At 36.8% G+C, this 22,845-nt stretch overlaps 1 protein-coding gene across 1 annotated transcript in view; it reads left to right on the top strand.

Annotated features, from left to right (window-relative positions):
• CCDC172 (coiled-coil domain containing 172) overlaps positions 1-22,845 on the top strand; it is a 52,693-nt gene that overhangs the window by 10,786 nt on the left and 19,062 nt on the right. The window contains exon 4 of the mRNA XM_072638966.1: positions 15,273-15,389. Within this exon, the coding sequence (XP_072495067.1) occupies positions 15,273-15,389 (117 nt within the window). The remainder of the gene's footprint in view (positions 1-15,272; positions 15,390-22,845) is intronic.

Below are 22,845 nucleotides of genomic sequence, written 5' to 3' on the forward strand. Positions count from 1 at the left end.
ATTCTCTCTCTGCTCAGTAAATTTACATTCTTTTGGGGAGGGACGTAAGACTGCCACATGGATAAATATAATAGAAGGAAGATGTGATAGTTGATGGCTTGATCAATTGATATGGCAAGAGGTACATGTAAAAAAGTGCTCTAAGAAAAATTAAGGATGGAGAGTATACATACAGCATGATGGCTGGAAAGGGTCAGGTAAGGCTACATGGAGAAAGTAGCCTCTGAATTGAGCCTTGAAGAAGTAAGAGAAGCATTTTAAATTGTTAGTGATCCATCTCAAAAATACTTTGTATTGACTATATATTTTATTTACTGATGTGGGTGCATGTTGTTTTGTCCCAGTGGAATATAATCTCTTGGAGGCTAGGGAATGCTTTATTTTATTTTTGCTCTCAGTATCTAGCACATAGAGTCTTAATACATACTTGTTGGATTGGATTGAAATATGCTTCTTTATTAAAAAGGTGCCTAACTACTTGCTGCAAAAGTTAACCTTAATTTCCTTCCTCCCCCCAAAGAGTATTCATTTAAATAGAACTACCTATTTATAACTTGCCACATGTGCGAGATTAAGCTGAGAATGCTATTCATCTATCCAAGAATATTTTAAGCAATAATAACAATCTTGCAGAAATACTTGTGGAACAGTCAGACATAACTTCACTGAACAATAGTAAAGGCAGTTCTCCATATGAGCTTTATAACAATTCTCTAGTGTTTTTTTAAAGAGCATGTTCTTTCTTTGCAACCAGATATTAAATTCCTTGTGTGAAGGGTTTATTTCCCACTTCACTCGTATCCTCCCAAAGCACTTTGTACAGCATCAAGCAGAAATGGTACAATATATGTAAAATGTTTTGCAAATTATATAGCTCTTTATAAATGTCAATTATTGTTATCTTGTTTCTGTCATCCTCTTTGAAGGGTTTCATATAAAAACAATCCTGGTGGTTTTTATCAGTATCCTGGTATTATTTATTTTTAATGGTTCTATGGTCTGTTAAAAAGATGGATAGAATTACTTTTTTTGGTAACTGAATAAAAAGTAAGTTCATCTTCTGTAGAGTCACTGAAAACATTCTTTATGTGACTTTAGTAGCAGACTGGACAGTAGGGATCCTGTTCGCAGATGATGTTGATTTTTCTGTTTTGAATGCATTTTGCTATATGGAGATTAGAGATTATAAATATTTGGTACATACATTCAAAATGTTCTTAAGTTTATATGGGTCAATGTTATGTTTATGTGATTGTTAACAGCAAAGACCCCAGCATACACAAGTGGGCCTACTGTATAGATCTTAGATCGGCTTTTCTAAAAGGAAAGCAACTTTTGAGGCATCAACAATCAACTTTGATCAAGCTCATAAATCATTCATTTAGTTTAGGCGAAAAAGTCAGCACCCTGAACTTCAGAGGAAATACAAACAGAAATTACAAGCTGAAATTACAAACAGAAAGAGAAGCACCATCTGGGTTTTCAAAGGCTCCTTAGCATCTACCCATGAGTCTCATCTGCCATGGCAACCTTCTTCCAAAAAATTAGCCCCAAAGTAGAACCTCATCTCAGAGTTTGTATACACTTTTGAGAGCTGGAGAGCATGACCCCTGTGACTCAGTGCTTCATTAGAAATTAATGAAAGGTGTCTGAGGCCAATTAATGGATGAGGAAGATCTTTAACTATTTCCCCCATCCACCATTAACCTTACATTAACATTATAGTGATTGTTGATAATAGTTTGGTTTGTGATGACTTAATGGTTGAGTTCTTCAGGATATTTTAAAGTCAGTATTTTGTATAATGGAGATTTATCAACTGTCAGTTCATGAAAGATAGTTTTTGATTTGTAATTCTAGATGCCAAATCATGTCTTCCTAGTTATTTAGAAGGTGCTGCCATAAGTGTTGTTTTACCCAGTTTCTCCTTTAAAAAAAAAAAAATAATCTACATCAGTTACTAAATCCAGGCCTCTTTCAGTAATTTCTGGTGACAACATCTTGGTCCTGAATTTCCATCATCCATTTTCTCAAATGTCTCAGGCAACTGACAATTCTTTGTTGATATATTAGTGTCTGTATTCGTGCAGCTATCACTCATGAAGAGGCTTTGGATTCATTCTTGGATCTTAGCCATTTCATAGGCTCTATCCAAAGGTAAACCACTCTGAGTTAATTACATTTGATAAATTGATAGTCATTAGAGATACCAGTCTTTGTTTTCCCTCTTCTTGGTCTGTCTTTTATATGCGTATCAGGATCATATTTAACTAATAGAAAGAGTTTAGTAAGATATTTCTTTTCCAATTTTTGCAAACACTTTATGTAATGTTGTAGTTAATTGTTCTTTGAATCTGGTAGAATTAATTTGGTCATAGATCTGTTTTTTCCCCCTTGGGAGTTCATTTACGACTTGTTAATTCAATTTAATTTTCTGAGATTAAACTAGCCCGGGGCGGGGCTGGACCTTTGATTTTGTTTGTATAGGAAACATCTGGGCAAGAAAACATCCTCAAGCTACACATCTCCCTATCAACATATTATCTTAATTATCTTACACATTTAGGTTAAGTGACATATCCAGAATCCCTCAGCCAATATGTGTCAGGAGAAAAATTTAATACCATTTCTCTATCCTATATGCCATGATACCAAATTCTCTATTTCTGGTTCTGTTAATCTGAGTATTTTATATTTTTGGTAAATATTTATCCATTATCAGATGTGTTGGCATATGATGGGGCAAATTAATTTTTGTGTAATTAATTTCCTTTGTTTCTTCTTCATTGTTGTGAATTCTTTTTCCTTTCTTTTTTGCATTGGCATTCCGGTTTAACAGTCTTTCAAAAACAGATAACCATTTTTCTCTTTTAGTTTTAAAAAAGCAGCTTTTGGTTTTATTTGTTAGTTCAGTGGGAGTTTATTTTTCCTTCAATTATGTTAACCCTTCTTTGATTCTTAGATTTTCTGTTTTTGTATTTAGTTGTCTTAGTTGTTTGTTGCTTTAATTTTTTTTGTTTGCACACCAACTATTGATCTGTCCTATTCCTTTTCTGTGGATTATTTGACTACCAGAGTCAAATTTTGTAAAAGATGCCACGAACACCTGAAAAATATATTCTCTTCTTCATATTTCTATTCAGAAGTCACCATAGCTCTATCATATTTACTTTTCCTAAAATTCTATTATGACCCTGAACTTTTCTCTTTTTATTAGATGTCTAGATCAAAGAAGGGGGTACAACTGAGATCTTCTACATTTATAGTTTTATTATCTCTTTCTCCATATAATTTCATTAACTTTAAGTACACTATAATTTCCATGCTCACCTCTTTTACCATGTCAACTTTTATTGTTGTCTCAGGTAATGATTTTCATCCTTCTTTTTTAATTCACCTGGGTCTTAATTCTCTTCCAACTCCTCGTTTTAACTCTCTATGAGTCTTATGTTGTAAGTATATTTTGTTGTAAAGAGTATATTGTTGGACTGTGTCTTCTAATCCATTCTGCTAGTCATTTATTTTCTCATTTTTATTTATTTATCCATATTTATCCATTTGATCATTTTCATCTGATTTATTTTACATTTATTTTCATTTATATATTCAACCTCAGTTCTTGGATTGGGACATCCCTCCATAGTTTTGACTGGGGTGGGCCATCTCAATTTGGTCCCTCTAACTTAGCAGTTTAAATCCTCCTGATGCTATCCTATTGCCCTAATGTTTGGGGGTGTCAAAGACTAGGCCTTACCCTCTTTCACAGTCCTTGGCTTATGACTCTTATCTTTTGATGATCTTATTCAGTCTTCAGTCCTGTGTATGTCTTTGTCTCATTCTGCTTACACAGTTCCCAATCAAGAACTTGCGCAGTATCTTGCTGTAGGCCCCAATAGGTCTACAATAGGAGAAGGGCCCTCTTCTGGTCTGGTGTTCCCAGAGCTTTCTCTGTTTTCTCCTTCTGTTGATATATTTCCTCTTTGAGCACCCATAGATTTCTGTCTGCTTTTTGATGTGGTCCTGGATTTGATGGAGAGGCTTGTCATCATTTCTCTTTGGTCTTCTTAATCATTGACCCATCTGGTGCTAGGCTTTGCCAAGCTGTTTGTAAGACAGCTGGGTTCTCCTTTTGCTTAGCCATCTTTTCAGGTGCCATTTGAAGGAGGTTTTTAAGGAAACTGCTTTAAGGAATCTCTTAATGTTCCAGAATAATGTTAAACTTCTCCTATGTGCTTTTTCTTTGTCTATCTTGTTAGTTATTTGAGTGTATATTTCATCTGCCTGTAGACTCCTTGAGGAGAAGGTTTATGTTCAAATTTATATTTCCAGTGCCTTGCATATAATACACATATATGCATATATATGTACACATATAATACACATACTCATATATACACATGTATATGTATATATGTGTATCTCCCTTCATATATATGTGTGTATACATACGTACATACATATGTGTATATATGTATATATGTACACATATGGTATATATTTTTGTTGAATTGAATTGAATGGGACCAAGGGTGGAAAGAGAGAGTCAGAAAAAGCAGAAAGAGGAAAAGAGGACAGGAAGTAAGAGAGGTATTTACTTAGGAGATAGGAAGGGTCTAAAACAAGCTTTTCTGATTTTGTAATTTTACTTAGGATTCTGTGGTCATTGAAAATCATCTTGTTGCCTTTGGAATTCACATGACTTTGCTAGTGTTTGAGCTGACATTAGGACTACTTTGGAAGGTTTGAAACATCAGCCTTTCCCAATCTAGCTCCTCTCTAGGAGTCCAGTCTCCACCCTTCCTAACAGGAAAACATGAAAAGAGAAAGGAAAAAAAATGAAGGAAGTGAAGAGGTAGACCTTAGCACTTACTGTTATATGTGCCACTTATCTTCAGTTGGGGGAAAACTAGGTCAGTCTTGTCTTCTGACATTCTTTTCTCCCTTTTTTTCCATTTTCTTCTTCCTTTTTCATCTTTATTATATAGCCTTACCAGTTTTCCCACTCAAAGTAACATTAGGGGAATAACAGTAGACTTGAAGACGAGAATGCCAGACTTAGAATCCTAGCAAGATATTCCATCCTTCTAAGCCTCAGTTTCCTCATCTACAAAATGGGTCAAGACCTCAAAGCTCTATGCAAATGAGTTGTCTCATGAAAATACTGTGATCCTCCTAAACATATTGATGGCAAAATTAGTTGAATTTATGGAGTTGGGTCTTAGGCATTTATAAAGAAGCTTCTGTGGAAAACATTTGAAACTCACTTTGAAGATATGAAAAACATTTTTTTGCTACTTCTTGGAGTTTCTCTGAGCAATTGGTGTCAACATTTTTCAAGTAAAATACTGATTATTCTCCTAAAGTATCAATTTCTGTCTCAGATATAACAATATTAATCAATCTGTTATACCTTTTGAAATCTCTTTATTACAGTTATAAAGAAATATATTTTTCTTTCTATTGATTGTTATGTGACATAGGAAGGCAAAATCCTATATACAAGTTATTTTACATTTTCTTATGTAAAGTTGATTATTATGCAGAGGTAATCAACAAAACTTCAGTCCCTTTAAGATGGAGATTAGTTTTAGCCCAGAAAAGAGTAGCCTTGTACTGCTGTTATATGCACTAAAATATGAATTTTTAAAAATCCTTAGTCATTTTCAATTTCTAGGGCCTTCCTGATGGAAAATACTAGAAGCCTTCAAGACAGCAAATATAGTGAAAAGTTGCAAGTGGTGGCTGCACTGCAAGCTGACCTAGTGGACCAGCTAAGTTGGCTTACTGTCGAAACCACAAGCTTGTTTTAAAAATCAAACAACCCGAGAGAAACAAAGCTGAGGGCGAAAAGCTTTTTATTGATGGAAGGAATAAAATTAATCAGGGATTTGGAGCTCCTGTAAATTAATACTGCCCAGTGTCACCTCTTTTTCCCCCCAAAAAATACACATAGTTGATTCTAGACTATACAGTGGCCACTTGCATTGTCTTAATATCTTCATTTCTTGGAGGAGGGAAAGATGAGGATAAGGAAGAAGCAGTAGAGATGCTTAACAACAGAAGTCAAACACTATTTTAAATGAGTTTTCCTGTCCTTGCTGCCTCTCACCTTCCCCCTTTCAGCTTTGTTATGGCTACTCAGGGGTTCCCTTACTCTCACAGATCCTTTAGACCCTCTCTCCTATAGTGCTGTGAATTTCCCATACTGTATTATTACCCCCATCAGAACCATATCCTTGCTGATTTAAAAAAAAATTCTGAATAGCACAGCTTCTCCTGTCACTAAGTACCTTATTAATTCTCTTTCAAAATATGAAAGAAAAGGATAATCACAAATGAAAAGGTAAGAAATGGGAGTAGAAAGGAAGCTGTAAGAAAAAAATGATTTAAAAAAAGACAGAAATATAGAGAAGCTCCTAATGGCTAAAAACACACTAGGATTTTTAGAAAGGGAAAAAGAATACCAGGCACCTTTCCCATCCTGGGTTCTACAGAGCCACACACACACAAAAAAGGACATATTTAAATGTTTTCCCATAAAATACTTTAGATATTTATCTACCTGCTTTCCTTCAGAACTCTTAACATTTTCTTTTCAATTTTTATTTTCACATGTTGGGGGGAAAAGCTTCAATCGGGAGGCTGACATATATGTGACACCTTTCCCAGGGCTTGGTAATGTCTCTTAAAATAGAGGACCTATGGTAGGAGTTAATCAGCTAGAGAAAGCCAATTAGCAAATCATCAGTGTGAGCCTTCACACCTCAGAAATTAAGAAACACTACAAATCAGGTTTGACTCACCAAGTTTTGTTGACTGTCTAGACTAAGAAAGTGAAGGAGAAAATCTTTTTTTTTTTATTTAACGTTTAACATTTATTTTCACACAATTTTGGATTACAAATTTTCTCCCCTTTTATCCCCTCCCCCCCCCCCAAACCCGAGCTTTCTGATTGCCCCTGTGACCTATCTGCTCTCTCCTCTATCCTCCCTCCCTGCCCTTGTCTCCGTCTTCTCTTTTGTCCTGTAGGGCCAGATAGCTTTCTTGACCCCTTAACCTGTATTTCTTGTTACCCAGTGGTAAGAACATTACATTTGGTCCTAACACTTTGAGTTCCAACTTCTTTAGCTCCCTCCCTCTCCACCCCTTCCCCTTGGAAGACAGGCAATTCAATATAGGCCATATCTGTTTAGTTTTGCAAATGATTTCCATACTAGTTCAGTTGTATAGGACTAACTATATTTCCCTCCATCCTATCCTGTCCCCCTTTACTTCTATTTTCTTATGGTCCTTTCCCTCCCCAAGAGTGTCGACCTCATATTGCATTTCCCTCCACATGAGTGTCGACCTCGTATTGCATTTTCCTCCCCATGCCCTCCCCTCCATCCTCCTCCCCACCCTGCTTGTGCCCCTGTCCCCCACACTCCTGTATTATGAGATAGGTTTTCCTATCAAAATGAGTGTGCATTATATTCTTTCCTTTAGTGGAATGTGATGAGAGTAGACCTCATGTTTTTCTCTTGCCTCCCCTCTTTATCTCACCACTAATAGGTTTTTTGCTTGCCTCTTTTATGAGAGATAATTTGCCCCATATAACTTCTCCCTTTCTCCTCCCAATATTTCTCTCTCACTGCTTGATTTCATTTTTTTTTTTAAGATATGATCCCATCCTCTTCAATTCACTCTGTATACTCTGTCTCTATGTATGTGTGCGTGTGTGCATGTGTGTGTATGTACTCCCACCCAGTACCCAGATACTGAAATGTTTCAAGAGTTACAAATATTGTCTTTCCATGTAGGAATGTAAACAGTTCAACTTTAGTAAGTCCGTTATGACTTCTCTTTGCTGTTCACCTTTTCATGGTTCTTCTTCATTCTTGTGTTAGAAAGTCAAATTTTCTTTCCAGCTCTGGTCTTTTCATCAGGAAAATTTGAAAGTCCTCTATTTCATTGAAAGACCATTTTTTCTCCTGAAGTATTATACTCAGTTTTGCTGGGTAGGTGATTCTTGGCTTCAGTCCTAGTTCCTTTGACTTCTGGAATATCCTATTCCATTCCCTTCTATCCCTCAATGTAGAGGGTGCCAGATCTTGTGCTATCCTGATTGTATTTCCACAATACTTGAATTGTTTCTTTCTAGTTGCTTGCAATATTTTCTCTTTCACCTGGGAATTCTGGATTTTGGCCACAATGCTCCTACGAGTTTCTCTTTTTGGATCTCTTTCGTGTGGTGTTCTGCGGATTCCTTGAATATTTATTTTGCCTTCTGGTTCTAGAATTTCAGGGCAGTTTTCCTTGATAATTTCATGGAAGATGATGTCTAGGCTCTTCTTTTGATCATGGTTTTCAGGTAGTCCCAGAATTTTTTCATTGTCTCTCCTGATTCTATTTTCCAGGTCAGTTGTTTTTCCAATAAGATATTTCACATTATCTTCCATTTTTCGAATCTGTGCGGTATGTTCTGAGATATCTGTCTTTCTTGAAAAGTCCTTAGCGTCCATCCATACCATTCCAGATTTGAAAGATCTATTTTCTTCAGTGAGCTTTTGAATCTCCTTTTCCATTTGGTTAATTCTGCTTTTGAAAGCATTCTTCTCATTGGCCCCTTGCACCTCCCTTGCCAGCTGAGTTAGGCTAGTTCTCAAGGTGCCAATTTCTTCAAGATTTTTTTGATTCTCCTTTAGCAGGGAGCTGATCTGCTTTTCATGCTTCTCCCTCATCCCTCTCATTTCCCTTCCCAGTCTTTCCTCCACCTCTCTAACTTGATTTTCAAAATTCCTCTTGAGCTCTTTCATGGCCCGAGCCCATTGGGTGGGCTGGGACACAGAATCCTCGATTTCTGTGTCTTTGCCTGATGGCAAGCATTGTTCCTCCCCATCAGAAAGGAAGGGAGGAAGTGTCTTTTCTCCGCTAAAATACCCTTCAATAGTTTTATTTCTTTTCCCTTTTCTTGGCATTTTTTCCAACCAGTGGCCTGACTTCTGAATGTTCTCCTCACACTCACCTCGCCTCCTGGTCCTCCCAGCCAGCGTTTGGGGACTGAGATTCAAATGCTGCTTCCCGCCTTAGAGTTTTTGGCGGGGGCAGGGCTGCTATTCAGTGTTAAATTAAGTTCAGGTGCTGAGGTCATGGGCAGGGCCGCCTCTCTGGCTCAGTTCCCTCAGGGCGTTTATGCATAGACCTTCCACAATGGATCCAGGCTCCCGCCTGTTTGGGGAGCCCCTGTCTGCAGCCGCCTCTCAGCTTCCATCTCCTGGGGGGGCCCGAGCCATGGGAGCACCCCACTCCCCTCTCAACCCGCCAAAGAGACTCTCTCACCTACCCCCGTCAGTCACCTGTTGGTGGGGGGGCTTGTGCCGCCGCTGAAGATCCCGTCTCTGGTGCCCTCCCAGATCCGTGTCTCTCGGAGCCGCGGCTGCCGCCGCCGCCACAGGTCCGGGCTGGGCACCGCGTCTGCAGTGCGATGGACCTTTTGTGAGAGGTTTGCAGCTCCCTCTGTGGGTGGGGGGACCCGCGTGGCCGCTGGAGATCCCGTCCCTGTAGCCCTCTCGGTTCTCTTCCCCTCGATGTTGTGGCCGCGGCGGGACTGCACTCTGCTCCCCGTCCCGGCGCCCAGTCCACAGCGCGAAGGACCCCCAGCGAGAGGTTTGCAGGTCTCTCCGGAGCAGAAATCTCCCTCGCTCCAATACTCCGTGGTCTCTGGGTGCAGAATTCACCCTGGCTTGGTCCCCTCTAGCCGCTCTGTGGTTTGTGGGCTCGGAGCTGTGTGTATGTGCGTCTTTCTACTTCGCCATCTTGGCTCCGCCTCGAGAAAATCTTAATAATGTGGGTTAAGCTTAAAAGTGGGTCTCCTAGTTTCAGAGATGTAGTTGCCAAGCATTTACCATCATATCCCTGGGAGTATCCTTCTCTCAGGGTCCCTCGATACGTAGTAGAAACCAGAGTTTTGGAGCAGTGTTCTAGAATAATACCAAAGAATAGAGAGAAAAAAATCAAATCTCTCCATGCAGAGTCCTTAATAAAATTTTGAAACTTCAAGTCATGAATCTTTGAATACTAATGGTTTCATGAATTTGAAAAATTCTGTAAATTGGGATATTGCTGATTAGAAATTCTTCAGGTTAGTGAATACTGTTTTCTTAATGTGCTTTTGTGTCAAAGCTCATATGGTGAGCTGAGGACAGAATCAGCATCTGAACGTAGGAATGATGTGGCTGTAAGAAACAGCCAATTAGGTTAAAGCTAGTCTATCTAGCCTAGTGTTCCATTTCTGAGATGTTCTGCAGAAAGACACGTTTCTTGTCCAAGACATGAGCCTCTAAAGGTTAAGAATGAACTTCAAAGATCCCAAGATTTTCCTAATAACCCAAGATAGACCTATTCTCCAAAAATTCCTATATACCTCTTTTTGAACCTACTTGAACCTACTTAAAATTTAACCTTTACTATTTCTCAGGAACTGGATTCACTTCATTTGCCTCAAAGCTAAAATAGTTACAGCACTTCTTTCAGTAGCATGAAATCAATCAATCAACAAGCCAGTTTTAACCACCTTTATAAATCAGGCAGTTTACTAGGCCTTGGTGATACAAAATCTAAAATGAAATAAGTCTTATCTTCAAGGAGCTTATATTCTATCTAGGGATACTACATGTACAGAAATACATAGATTCCAAATAAATACAAGGTAAATATTTTGGGAGAGGGTCACAGCAGCTGGAGTATGAGATTAAGAAACACTTTATATAGGAAGTGACACTTGAGCTGAGATCCAATCTTTGGGGCTAGCCCCTGCGTCACTGAATTTCCAACTTCAAGTACTCGTGTGTGTGTGTGTGTGTGTGTGTGTGTGTGTGTCCACAAACAAACATAGAAAGCTTATAAAGGACTAATAATAACTCCTAAATAATTAATATAATTCTCCTTTCTCATTAAGTCACATTTTCCCACAGTGTCCTAAAGCTCCCCATACTCCTCACCCCACCCCATGACTTGGACTTCCCTTGGGCAACATCTGAACAGGAAGCTGCTAGATAGAAAACAGCCCCATATTCTAGGGAATCCCCATTTAACCCTGCAGAGATGTGTTTAGATATTTCCCCTTATGGAAGTTCTCTGAGGGTTTGGACTCCCTTACTGCCTCAGAAGAGAAAGATACTTATGTCTGTTAGATAGGTAAGTCACCTATTTGTGGGATTCCAGATAACTCACCGTAATAGTGATGCTAAATTCCAAGTCCCTTGTTTCTTTACATCCTGACTTTTAGTTTCTGGCTCCTGCTTCTCCCATTGCCAGGGCAGCCTAGAGTCCTGCTGCTCAGAAAATTCTCCTTTCCTTAATTAAAAGTCTGCATCTCTATTACTTACATGTGATGCAACCCCCAAAAGCCAGTGCTTCCAAGAAACGTCATGTTGTCTTGGATACAAGGCTGGATCCTAGGAACTTCTTGCCAAGGAAGTCCTCCTTCTCTGGGTAGGACGAGGCCTCTCACAATTGTGGCTGGTAGAGAGGCATCCCTCGGTAACTCACATGATCCAGGATTTCTCTGCCCAAACTTGAAGAGTTTTGAAGCCTTCCATCTTCCCTTACCATATACCTCTGCAGGAATTCTGAATAGACTACTTCTCCTGACTTATGTGCTGAGAAAGACCACTCTCAATGGTGATCCATCATAAAAAAAGAGTAATAGGTAGTAGATTATAGTTTGAGAACTCACATTATCTAGACTTTCTTGTTGTTTTTCCTAAAGAGCAAGTCTGATCACATTATTCAAGAATCTCCAATACCTCCTTGTTACCTTTACATAAAATAGACACTCTTTTTGGCTTTAAATCCTTTCCTAAGCTGACTCCAGCCTACTTTTCCAGGCTTATTGCCCATTCACCCTTTCAGTATTTCAATGAAGCTAGCCTAATTAATGTTTCTCATTCTGTCTCCTATCTCTGTGCCTTTACAAACAGGTTGTTCTCCAGGCAACCTCCTCATCTCTGCCTCTTAAAATTTCTAAGTTCAGTCAAGGTTCAGCTCAAGCACCACCCTCTCTATGGTTCTTCCCCCAGATAGTTTACCCCCTAAAATAATTACTTTGTATTTTATTGGAACCATGTAGTAAGCACATTCATATGGATCTGTGGGCTCAGTTCAGGAGTTTTCTCCAGTGACATATATTGCAATTCATCTATGACTGCCTATCCCATGCAACTCATTCTTGGGAGTCCCCCAAGTATGCTGGAGGTCTTGCTCATTTTCTGTGACATTTCAAAGGTACCAGTGGAAGACTTTGGCCAACTATCTCTCATTCTGGCATTTAAATTTTGTATTTACTCATATGTGTGCATATTTCCTCCAACAGAATGAAAATTCCATGGGTGCATGAACTTCCGTCTTTATATCTCTAGCACTTAGCATTCTATCAAAAAAAAAAAAGATGCTAAATGAGTACTTGTTAATTTATTAGCTGAGTGAATAGTGGTGTGCTACTGACAGATGTAGGAAACCAGAAGGAACAGATTTTGGAGAGAAAACTTTGGGCAAGTACCAGCCTCAAATGTCTGATCTAGGTAAATTTTCAAACTTTCAAGGAAAGAAAAACAAAAGAAAGCTACCAAGACCAAATTCACTGTATTCATACTTTCTGGAATTTTATAGATTTTGTACTTATCCCCTCTGAGTTCCTTTTTTTCTAAAGGGTCCTAATGTTTAGACTTTCTTCCTCTGGAATTTCCTCTACTCCTTTGGTCATTTAGGGTGTCTCTCCTTTCTCTGTCTAGACATTTGGTGTTTTTGTTTTTTATTGAGGTGTGGGGACCTAAGCAAGATGAAGTGTTTCAGGTAGGGTTGAATGCATCTTACTGTAGTGCAAATATAAGATAAAAAAATCTGTTTTATTTTCAGCAATACTTTTCTTGATTATTAATGAATGGACTTGAAGTCAGGAAGTCAGGAACACCTGAGTTCATGTCTTGCCTCAGACATTTGCTAGCTGTATGGCCTTGGAAAGTCACTGAATCTCTCTCAGCCTCAGTTTCCTTAGCTGACAAAAGGAGATGGTAGCATTTACCTCCTAGAGGTGTTATGAGGATCAAATGGCATATGTAAACCACTTAAGGTGGAATATGAATATTAGCTATTATTGTTATCTGATTGGTTTTTAAAATTGGAACATATCAAATGATCTTCCACTTTAGTCCTTTGCCTCAGGGTCAAGATTTAAATTCTGAGTGCCAGGTCACCATGGTTCTAGAAACTTCCTTACTCTGTCTAATATTATCAATATAATCTTAACTGAAAATATGTGAGTGCTCTTCCCATGTGCGTGTTTTTGGGTTTTACCCAGAATAGAAATTGATGGATGATCCTAAGATCCTCGGTTGCTATCATGGATTTGGGCTTCTCTTTCACTGTGCCCAAGGAAAGTGAGAATAGTCCCCAGGGCTCTGGAGAGTTTTGCTTAAGTTTCTTTTAAATCTTCGAGAAGATTCTTCAGAATCCCTTTGCAGACAGCTCATTGTAGTGACTTTGGTTGCAACCAAATGTTGCAAACCAGTACTTGGTGATAAGATGCCTTTTTCTTTTCTGCCTTTGAAAACTGGAAAAAATAATTTAGCTCCCAAATTTGTCTAGTTCTTAGGGTTAAACACTTCTCTGCTTATGATTTTCCTTCAAAATTTCCTAGAAAAATATTTTATATTTCTTTTATAACTAAGAAAACCTCTATGATTTATCAAAACATTTTAAAATTAATTTCTTGGAGGAGTTTGGGAACAATTCCATATTCCCCACTGTGTATATAATAATGCACTGTATCTGATGTATTCTGCATTAAAAAAGACCTGATTGAAAGATAACTTCCAATTTAGTATCATTTTAGTGTCTTATCATTTCTTCTCCACCACAATGCTGTTTCATCATCTCATTATAGCATGTAGGTCACCTGGGGTTCTTTAGAGATGTTCCAAAGCACTTACTCTGTGATAGGTCCTGGGCAAAGATTTAAATATAGGCCTAGCTATAAACTGCATGACAAGCTAGCAATCTGTAGTCTGGCTAACATTTGGAGAGATTCATTGCCAGAAATTTGTCCATTGAGTATAAATGTTTTTTTTTTTTGTCCTCAACCAGAGCAATTAACAGAGTTTTTATATGAAAGCATAGAAAAGCTGACATAAGCATTAGTGGTGGAAAAATTCAGGACAAAATTATAGATCTTTGAAATATTTATTTAATAAGTTCATTCATTCATAAAGCTTTAAGACTTTCACTCTAGTATTCAATGCTGTGCAAAGACCCTCATTTTTAGAACCAAAAGGGAAATATTAGTATCATATCTAACATAAATACCTGTATCACCTTTACCCAATGCCCAGCCTTATAAGCAGATAACTTTGCTAGTTTTCTCAGTGACCATCTGATAGAGACTCTCCAATTCCCATCTGTTCCAGAATCTTATTCCTGCTTTGTCATGTTGTTTTCAAACTATACAGACTTGCTAGACTTGTAGTCTGAAACACTTGGATTCAGAGCCCACTCTTGATGTCTTCTAGCTGGTAATTGAGAGATGGTTCCTTAATATCCTTTTAAAAAACTTTTTATTCTGGACAAATACAAATAAAATGAGCATTCACATATATAAAACAAATCATATTATGAAGATTATAAATGAAAATATGACAATTACATACAGTTGGCTCTTTTAAATATATTATAAATTCATTGTTACTTTCAAAAAAATACCTATATCAGCCCTTTTGCCATTTAGAACCCTGTTTAGTACTAAAGTAGTAAAGTGAGCCCAAAGTGTATTTGGGGAATGTTATCAAACACATATAATTGTTAAGTATGACAGTAATGAGACTGATTTTAATGTCTGGACTTGTGGAAGTAGTTTCATTACTTTATGGTCCCATCTGAAAAACATGAATCCTCTCGAAAGCCCCATCCTTTTAAAACAAATAGCTAACAAATATATGTATATATCATATCAAGAAAGACTAATTCAGTACAAATTAATGCCCATCACCACACTAGTTGCTTTGGGGATCTTATGGCCTTGTTGGGTAGAAAGACTTGAGCACGTGAAACAATTAGGGAACAAAATAGCTCATATATAATAAAATTCTTAAATGTGTGTTTTATACTTTAAGTGCCTTAAGAGTTCTTCGGAATTTGCATTTTAAAGAAAAATAAAGACACTATTCATCGCTTTACAATATCATCTAAGACATTCTGAAAATGTACTTATTAATTCATTCCATTTTTTTCTCACTTTGAAGTCTCATCAGTTTTCTGAAAAAGCCTTCCTCCTTGAGCTTTTGAAGACACATGAAAATGGCTTAGAAAAACAGTATGCAGAAATTAAAAATGAAAGGAGTAGACTTCTCCAAACCTTTGTAAGTATCTAGCTACTTTAAGAATTCTATTTTACCAGTTTTGCAAAAGTATACTTGGATAAATTTTCAGAAATGATTCATTTATAGATAGATAGCCCCATTAAAATACAAGAAAACACTACTAGGAGTCATTAAAAATAAACTGAGATGCCAGTATATTTTGACAGAATTTTATAGATGTAAATATGAAATTACTTGCAGTTATATTGAAGACTGCCACTAAAATCAGACTCTGATCCCTTCTCATGAATTGGAGGTGACCCTGATTTTTCAAAGGTAACAAAGTGTACTCTGATAGGTCATACCAAGTGGGAATACTACCAGGTGACACTGTGTGTCCTCTTTGGAGGGACAAGCCTAACCAAATTCAGAGAGGTTTATCAGTGAAAGACTTAGGTGGTATCATTTTTTTTCCCTAAAAGTGTCTTCTAAGAATAGCTTTTGGAGGCTTTTAATCTACATGGAGTGAATATCTGCATTTGTAAAAACTGGAGATCTTTTGAGGTTTAAAATAATTTATTAACACAATGAAATTTGTTAGATCCTATTTTAGAATCACTCTGTCTTTTCATAAATTGGCTTTTCTGACCTTCCCTTTTCTCTGTCCTCTAAAACTATAAATGATTGCCTCCTTCCAATGGATTTTCACATTGCTTTGTTTGTACTTCTTAATGCACTTTCACTTTTTTTGTGTTGTATTTATTCGTAAACTGGCTTATTCACTCATCTACTAGATTGTAGGTGATTTGGAGAAAGGGAATACTTTATTTATCGTCTTCAGCTTCTTAGAGCAGTACTTGGCACATTTTAGGTCCTGCATGTACTTAGAACTGTGCAGTACCTCAGGCCATTTAGTCCAGCCCATACCTGAATAGGAATTCCTTCTTTGACATCCCCAACAAGTTAAGCCACTATTTGATAAAAGAAGTTGAGGAAGAAATCCATTCCACCAAAGCAGGCCAATAGTTAAAAATGTTAGGCACCTCAAATCCGTCTCTCTGCGACTTGCTTTGATTTCTACCCTCGGGACCAAACAGAGCAAATATATTTTCTTTTCCACAGGGTAGACTTTTAGTATTTAAGACAGCTATCATGTTAAGTTGTCTTCCTTCAGAGCATCCCCAGTTCCTTCAGTTGATCCTCATGTGGCATTTTGAGACCTTTCAATATCCTGCTTTCCCTCCCCTGGAAACTGTCATAGTTTATTGATGTAATGTAGAAAATGTGTTACCAAGAACTTAATGTAATAATCCAGTTGGGGTTGATGAGGACAGAGTACAGTAGAGCTATCACCTCCTTCATTCTAGACACGTTGCCTCTCCTGATATATCCTAAGATAGCCTTAGCATTTTTTGGTTTTCATTTTGTATTATAAATTAAAAATCCCCATTTTTTTAATGTGAAGGGTTTTCTAGATGAGGTATTTTTATCTGATATTTGTTAAATTAAATTGTTTTGTGCATTTTTTAACTTGTGTCTGACTTTGAATTTATTGCTATGTGATTTTATTTATTCAGTTCAGTCCTTTATTCTGACATTCAGAGATATTTTTGTGTAATACAGCTATTAACTATCTTGCTTAACTCTTCTGCATGTCATTTCCAAATTTAGTAAGCATGCTATTTACATATTCATTTAAGTTTTTGGAAAAATATGAACAGTATAAGGTTGAGGAAAGACCCTTGTGGCACTACCCTAGGAACCTTTTACCACGTGGTCATGGACTTGTTATTGACCACTTGACTGCTTTTTGAGACAACTAGTTTTATATCAGCTTCCTTATATTTTTGTCTAGTTCATACCACTCTATTTTCTCTACAAAGATAATATGAGAAACTTCATGAAATGTTTTGTTGAAATTTAGGCAGCTTGTGTCTACAAATATTCTTTCTGATTTACCAGTCTAGAGATTAAATTTAAAAAAAAATAGAGAGAAAAGAAATGAGGTTAAATTGGTATGACTTGCTCTTGATTGAGCCATACTGACTCTCTAGTTATCACGACTTCCCTTTTTAGATGTTACAAAATTCAGTCTAATCACTTGCAGGTTCTACCATGCTGGAAAGGTTGAAAGAAAAGACTATGCTTTCCAGGGACCAGCCTGCTTAAGTATAGGAAGGCCTGCTACTAGTAGGCTGGCTGCTTGGTAATGGTAACCTATGGAAGAAAGAAAAATAGAACCTTTGTGGATTTCTATTCTTTTAAAGACAGTGTGTCTTAAATAGCGGATACTAATACTTACACACTGTAATTAGCACACATAAATAAACATTAACTTAGTTTTTGGTGATCTAAATGCAAGAACCTTATCTAGTGAGTGGATACATTTTAAAATCATATACTTTAAAATACAATAAAATCATATAAATCTTGACATTTTTACTATAAATGAAACCAGAAGACAAAAAATGGTGTATCTAAATATGAGGATGACTCATATTATGTCTCTGGAGAGGCAAATAGAGGAGTTTGTGGAATTAGTTTTAGTGTGCATCCGCAGGCAACAAAAAATAATAATTCCATGGCACAGTTGGTGATTTTGTATTACAGTGCTCATGATAAGCATTTGCAAGAAGATCATAAAGATAATTCAGTATATGTACCAACATCTGTTGCAAAGAAGGAGGTAGAAAAACTAATTCTACAAAGAATTTGATGAGATCTTCAGATGAAATCACAATATCTTTTAATACTTGGTGACTTGAATGCAAAGGTGGGTGTGAGGAATTCCAACATAAAAATGTTGGAAAGGTTCAGGTATTAGAAATGAGAGAGAAGACCTTTTAAATTGTAGAGAAACCCTATACCTCTAGACCCTGTGTAGAGAGTTGGGAGGTGAGATTTGAGTTAAATCTTCAGGGAAGCCAGGAGGTGATGGAGAAGAGGGAGAACATTTCAAGGATGGTGGGTAGTTTGTACATGACATTGTAATAATTATATTTAGTTCTTAAACACTGAGGAGCTTACAAAATGAGATCCATAATAACTTGAAAGAGTTTTTACCAACTATCCACATAGAAAAAAGAAAGAAACAAGGGAATGAAGATTTTCTGCTGTCCATAGTATATGATTGAATGAACGACTTATGTAGCTCATTCATCAGTACTTATGTGTTGGACAGACAACATTCCTGCACAGTGAACAGAGCGCAGGATGGAATATGAGAAGTTGAGTGAATTTACTGCTTTTGGTAAATTGTTTAGGACCTTTAATGACCCCCAGCCTTCTCCTTGAAATAAAGGTTGATTTTTCTTACACCATCATTTCTATGATTATACTGCATGTTTGCAAGTAATGGAATACCACTGCCTCCACAGAAATAAAGGTGTGGCTCATTCAAAGGAGACGCTCATTATGAGCATGAGGCGATTAAAATAAATTTAGTAATGAAGAATCAGCATGAGAAAAAGATATGAATGAACAAGAAAGGACATAACCAAGTAGTGAGAAGGAGGGATAACCAATGGACTATCCCTATACTTCACTGGCATCTACTCAGTGTTAAAAGATCTAGGGGAAGGCCCATGGCATGGTGGATAGACTCCCTGTGGAGGATTTACTAGAGGATATGGAAAAGGTTTGCTAGGATGAGAATGTGTAGGTAGGTTGCCATCTGCATTATTAGATAGAATAGCCATCCATCAAAATATTAAAGAAGTATTTTTCTGGGAGTTAAGGTCAATGTCACTGGAGAATAACATTCTCCTATTTTGGGGGAAATTTGGACAATATCTGTTCTTCTCTAGTACAATGACACTTTCCATATTTGCCATTTTTCAGAGAATATGGTGATATTCCAGTGGTCTTATATGCCCTATGCTTTTTATTTTAGGGACTATCCTAGTGCCCTGCAATATAGTTCATCTGGGTGTGGTGATTTAAATTTATAAAGTGCAGTTATGTGCTCTCATAGTACTTTCTTTCTTATCTTGGGTATCAAATTCCTACTACATTTTTGTTTTTTTTTTCTTTTCTAAACCAAAAACCATTCTCCCTGGGAGAAAAAGCAAAAGCAAAATCAGAATTGAGTAAACCTTCACTCTTTCTATGTTTCATTATCATCAGTCAGACCATCTCTAAGTGCCTTATTCTTTCTTTCCTCCTTTTTCTACAAAATAAGTATTTTTAAGTCCTTGTTTACCACACTGTAGCATGGAATCCTTGAGTCTTGATGTCCGTGACAGAATACAAGATCTGCCAGGAAGAACTAGTCAATCAATCAGCTTGCATTTATTAAGTGCCTATTATATTTGGAAATAGATTCAGTGTAAGTCATTTTGTCGATTATAAATAACCAAATTAACTACAAAGGAAGATGCTATCTGCATCTTGCATCCAGAGAAAGTACTGATAAATAGAAGCATAGAAAAAGTATGTATATATATATATATATATATATATACATATATATGTGTATATGCACATATACATATATATTTGTGTCTAGTGGTAGCCATCACTAGAGTGGAGCAGGGAGAGAGGAGGAAAGAAAAAAGGGACAAAAAAGAAAAAAAAAAGAAAATTTATATGATAACTATTATATATTTAAAAGGAATAGCAAGTTGTACATAATAGATTTGCAATTTCATATGCAGTTATCTTTTTTTATTATACTATGTTATGGAAATGCCTGTTTTATTCCATAAATTTAAAATAAAATAAATGTGAAAAAATGTAAATATCTATTATGTGCTAGAGGGGGTAGCTGAGTGGTACAATAGATAGAGAGCTAGGCCAAGAATCAGAAAGATTCATCTTCCTGACTTCAAATCTGGCCTCAGATGCTGACTAGCTGTGTGTGACCTTGGGCAAGTCAGTTAACCCTATTTACTTCAGTATCCTCATCTGTAAAATGAACTGGAGAAGAAAATGGCAAACCACTCCAGTATCTTTGCCAAGAAAACCCCAAATGGGTTCATGAAGAGTCAGACATGACTGAAATAACTGCACAACAAATTATGTGCCAGGCTATGGATACAGAGAAAGGCAAAAAACTTTCCTGACTTTCAAGGAGCTCACAGTTTAATCAAGGAAACAACTATGCACCAATGAAATATATACAAGATATATTGAGGGTAGTCTCAGAGGAAAAGCATTAAGATTAAGGAAGATTAGGACAGACTTTAGAGGAAGCAGTGCGATAGGTAAGACTTGAAAGAAGTCAGGGAAACCAGCAGTGGGAGATAAGGAGAGAGAGAATTCCAGGCATAGGGAATAACCAGTGAAAATTATCAGTCAGGAGATGGAGACTGGTGTGAGGAGAAGTAAGGAGTCTTGTGTTATTGGATCATAGACAATATGAAAGTGAGAAAACTGAAAGGTGGGAAAGGACCAGATTATGAAGGGCTTTGAAAGTCAAACAGAAGACTTTATATTTGATCCTGAAAGTAAAAGAAAACCAGTAGAGTTTATTGAAGAGAGAGGGTGAAAGACCTGCATCTTAAGAAGACTAGTTTAAAATTTCAGCTGGAATTATGGATCTGGTGAAAAGTTGTTTTTTCTCAGCACCAGTCTAGCTGAGTTTGGAGACATTCATCAGCTGGATGGACTCCCAATGCTACAGTTTTCTGACACTGCAACTTCTCAATGACTGCCTTTTGGGTTTTAGAATTTTGAACTTGAGTAGAAAGGATACTTACGCAAATAAATAAATGAAGAAAATAAGTAAAAATCACAGCTCCCTACTTCTTGAGGTAGGAAAATTAGAGTTATTATTCATCTTTTTGTTTCTCTTAAAATCAGCTCTGTGCTTTGCACTTGGTAGAACATTCAAATTAATTGACTTGAATACATCAAAAAGTCAGAGAACTGTTTCTCCAACTCTCCTTACATTTATCATATTCTGTCTCATATTATGCCTATTTGAATACATATGTATCACTTATTAAATTATAACCTTCTTGAGGGTAGGAACAGCGTTGTTTCTCATCCTTGTATTTCCCATTATGTAAACACTGTCTTGCACATTTTTCAGGAATAGTTAGTTGAATTGAATTACCTTTTATAAACAAGGTCCAACAACAGCCTTACTTGCTTTAAATCAATAGGGAGAATGTGCAAGTTTCTGCAAGCGGGCCATATTTTATTTTCCTTAAAATACATTTCAGAAATACATTAATGTTTAGGCTCCAGCATGATTAATATTTTATTCAAATTCAAATTTCCAATACAAATCAGCTGTTGATATTTCGTAGAATTTAAACTGTGTTGTTTGAAACTAAGAATTTGCAATGAAAGAATATAAACTCCTTGAGAAAGGGCCTTTTTTTGGGTTGCTGTTGTCTTTGCATTCTCAGCACCTAACACAGTGCTCTGCACAGAATGAGCATGGGATGAGTGTTTGCTCGATTACATTGAGTTGTATTTGGTTTCAAAGGATTTAGAACTAGAAATGACAAGAGAGATAACGTTACTCAAAACTGTGAGATAAGAAAACTGAAGTTATGAGAGCTGAAATGGGTAACAAGGGGAGCAAACAGGATCTGTTCTCATCTTCAGACTCAGCTCTCCAGGATGTATAGACATTAGAGATCACCTCTAGTCAAACCAGACGTCCTGTTTTATAGATGAGGAAACTGAAGCCTAATTTATCATGGCTTTATTTATATATTTAGGAGCCTTTTTTAATTTTACTTTTAAAAATTTTTTAAATTTTTGTAGAAACTCCAGCAAGTTCTGTGAAGGGCCTGACTTTTTCCTCAGACTTAGGTGAAGTGAGTAACTATATTCTTAAAGAATGAAAAGATGATGAAGATGTATAAAACAATCTTCATTAAATTTTAAAGAAACATGGAAAACTTTCACATACCCATATCTTGAGTAATGTAGTTTTGCATATATTTCTTTGTATACCTATGTACATGTTTTTCCTTCTAAAGAGATCTTATTTCAATGGTGTGATATTTTCAGAAAATCTATAATTGAACCAGTATGATAGGTGTGCTTCTGGTTGATCATCTTCAGTTGTTTTTACTACTTTATTATGTATCTTTTGGAATAGTGACAAAATGGCAGATCAGAATTTTAGAGCTGGAAGAGACTTTGCAATAGATCGTGTAAAAGTGATCATGTAATGGAACATCCTGTGCAGCTAGGTGGCACAGTGGATAGAGGGTCAGGCCTGGAGACAGGAAGACTCAACTTCATGAGTTCAAATCAGGCTTCAGATACCTAGTAGCTTTGTGAGCATGTTTGCCTCAGTTTCTTCATCTGTAAAATGAGCTAGAGAAGGAAATGCCAAACCACTCTAGTATCTTTGCTAAGAAAACCCCAAATGAGCATATGAATAGTCAAATACAACTGAAACAACCCAACAATAAAGCTTGATAATATTTTCTAGTCCCAGAGAAGTTAAGGGTCTTGCCCAAGCTTATGAAGCCAAGTCTGTGCTTGGGGTTTTATAAGCACAAATAAATGTCATCCTTCAGTGGCAGAACTTTGGAAAATACAATTTTCT

This window comes from Notamacropus eugenii, chromosome 1 (genome assembly GCF_028372415.1).
Source record: "Notamacropus eugenii isolate mMacEug1 chromosome 1, mMacEug1.pri_v2, whole genome shotgun sequence".
NCBI lineage: Eukaryota > Metazoa > Chordata > Mammalia > Diprotodontia > Macropodidae > Notamacropus > Notamacropus eugenii.